The following is a 2,492-nucleotide window of genomic DNA, read 5'->3' on the forward strand; positions in this document are numbered from 1 at the left end:
TGAAGTGAGGTTATCTTGAGGTTATCTTGAGATGATTTCGGGGCTTTAGTGTCCCCGCGGCCCGGTCCTCGACCAGGCCTCCACCCCCAGGAAGCAGCCCGTGACAGCTGACTAACACCCAGGTACCTATTTACTGCTAGGTAACAGGGGCATTCAGGGTGAAAGAAACTTTGCCCATTTGAGATCCAAACCTTCAAATCAGTGACACGAATTTTCATGAACTACAGTTTAGTTCAATCATTACGCGTCGGATATCCACTGAGTGGGTGATTGCAGAAATTACATCAGAGGCACATAATGAGCTCAGGAAATGAACCCCCAATTTAATTTAGCTTAACGAATTACAGTCTTGATAAGCTAGTTACATAGTTTAATGTAGATATCATAATTAATGTAGATACCAGTAGTAATGTTTAATATAGATATCACCAGTTTTTAATATCATATAGTAGGTTCAGGAACAGAAGCTGCTCAGTCTGAGATTTAGTAATGTGGAAAGGTTGTGATGGAGTGCAATATGAACATTGAGACAAGCAACACGAGTCCTTATGAACGAGAGGAAGTCAATAATGCAGCTTCAGAGTCATGGCTCGTCACCTGAATCACCTGAGCATTACACGCGAGCCTCTGGGTATTAAATTGCATCAAAACCACCTGTCTAAATCATGTTTGCCTCGCTTGCAAAGGACGTGTTTGTCATTAGCAAGTGGCGTATTGCGTTGCAAGCGATGTAAGCCAAAAAGATACATTGTTTATGCCATTACGACAGTACAATGTATCTTTGCCACCTGTTAGTGTTTCCTGAATCTAATTGTTATAGGTCATGGGTATAGGCATTATACTATGATCTATGTATCCCTGTCGACTGTTAATGTATACTGACAGCTTGGCATATCCCTGTCACTTTCTTGATTTATCCTGACGACAATGTATAAACTACTGCCAACTGTTAATGTATCCTGAGTGCAATGTTTATTCCTGTGTGTGTGTGTGTGTGAGAGAGAAAGGCTGCATAAACGCACAAGCAATAGATCATTAAGAACTCGTATTTAACCCGGCTAGGATTCGAACTCATTTTGTCCAGGACAGACCAATCCTTATTGCCGATCAATGGTGCGGTGGTCACGGTACTGTGGACGTTAAAGGGTGATCCTGTGGAGTACAGGATCCAGTCAAAACTATAAGGGCTCTGCGTATTAGTGAGTTTATCATACTAGTCTTGTATCTGTCTGGGCATTTGGAGTGGCCAATTAATGCTGGTAGTTTTAGGGTAAACTTCTGTGGTGAAAGAGTTGTCTTTGGATCTCACGTAGACATCGAAGAAACTTCAACTTCGATAGAAGAGTGTACTTCATGTCTAACGACGAAAGCAAAGGAGGCTTCAAGTCCAAGAGCGACTGCAGACTAGGCTTAATGACTGACGACGACTTCAGACTAGGTTTAATGTTTAAAGATGACACCATAGTGTCTACTTTATGATACCAGAGTAGGCTTCATGTTCAACTACAACACCCAAGTAGGCTTCATGTTCAACTACAACACCCAAGTAGGCTTCATGTTCAACGATAACACCCATGTAGGCTTCATGTTCAACGACAACACCCAAGTAGGCTTCATGTTCAACGACAACACCCAAGTAGGCTTCATGTTCAACTACAACACCCAAGTAGGCTTCATGTTCAACGATAACACCCAAGTAGGCTTCATGTTCAACGACAACACCCAAGTAGGCTTCATGTTCAACGACAACACCCAAGTAGGCTTCATGTTCAACGACAACACCCAAGTAGGCTTCATGTTCAACGATAACACCCAAGCAGGCTTCATGTTCAACGATAACACCCAAGTAGGCTTCATGTTCATCGACAACACCCAAGTAGGCTTCATGTTCATCGACAACACCCAAGTAGGCTTCACGTTCAATCACGACACCAGAGTAGGCTTCATGTTCAACGACAACACCCAAGTAGGCTTCACGTTCAACGACAACACCCATGTAGGCTTCATGTTCAACGACAACACCCAAGTAGGCTTCATGTTCAACGACAACACCCATGTAGGCTTCATGTTCAACGACAACACCCAAGTAGGCTTCATGGTCAACGACGACGGATCATAAAGTTTCACGTCCAACCGACAACACCCAAGTAGGCTTCATGTTCAACGACAACACCCAAGTAGGCTTCGTGGTCAACGACGACGGATCATAAAGTTTCACGTCCAACCGACAACACCCAAGTAGGCTTCGTGGTCAACGACGACGGATCATAAAGTTTCACGTCCAACCGACAACACCCAAGTAGGCTTCATGGTCAACGACGACGGATCATAAAGTTTCACGTCCAACCGACAACACCGAAAACAGATTTCCCTCATTCGTTATCAATAAACCCCAAGTCCGGCAAGAGATAGAGACGCAGTGTAAACTAAATTCGACAGTAAACACGCCACCTTCCGCATACTGTGTCCGACACCCATAAACACTAACTACA

The 2,492-nt window shown here is 43.8% G+C and overlaps 1 protein-coding gene across 1 annotated transcript; it reads left to right on the top strand.

The window, feature by feature from the left end:
* Positions 1–1,495: 1,495 nt before the first annotated feature.
* On the top strand, positions 1,496–2,119 carry LOC138366731 (trophinin-like). The gene has a single exon (XM_069328007.1). The coding sequence runs from the start codon at positions 1,496–1,498 to the stop codon at positions 2,117–2,119; it is 624 nt and encodes a 207-aa protein (XP_069184108.1).
* The last annotated feature ends 373 nt before the right edge of the window (positions 2,120–2,492 follow it).

The sequence above is a fragment of the Procambarus clarkii genome, chromosome 20 (genome assembly GCF_040958095.1).
Source record: "Procambarus clarkii isolate CNS0578487 chromosome 20, FALCON_Pclarkii_2.0, whole genome shotgun sequence".
Lineage (NCBI taxonomy): Eukaryota > Metazoa > Arthropoda > Malacostraca > Decapoda > Cambaridae > Procambarus > Procambarus clarkii.

Bases quoted from the DNA above. Each gene is read 5' to 3' on its own strand.
- LOC138366731 (XM_069328007.1), top strand. From the start codon at position 1,496: ATGTTCAACTACAACACCCAAGTAGGCTTCATGTTCAACTACAACACC.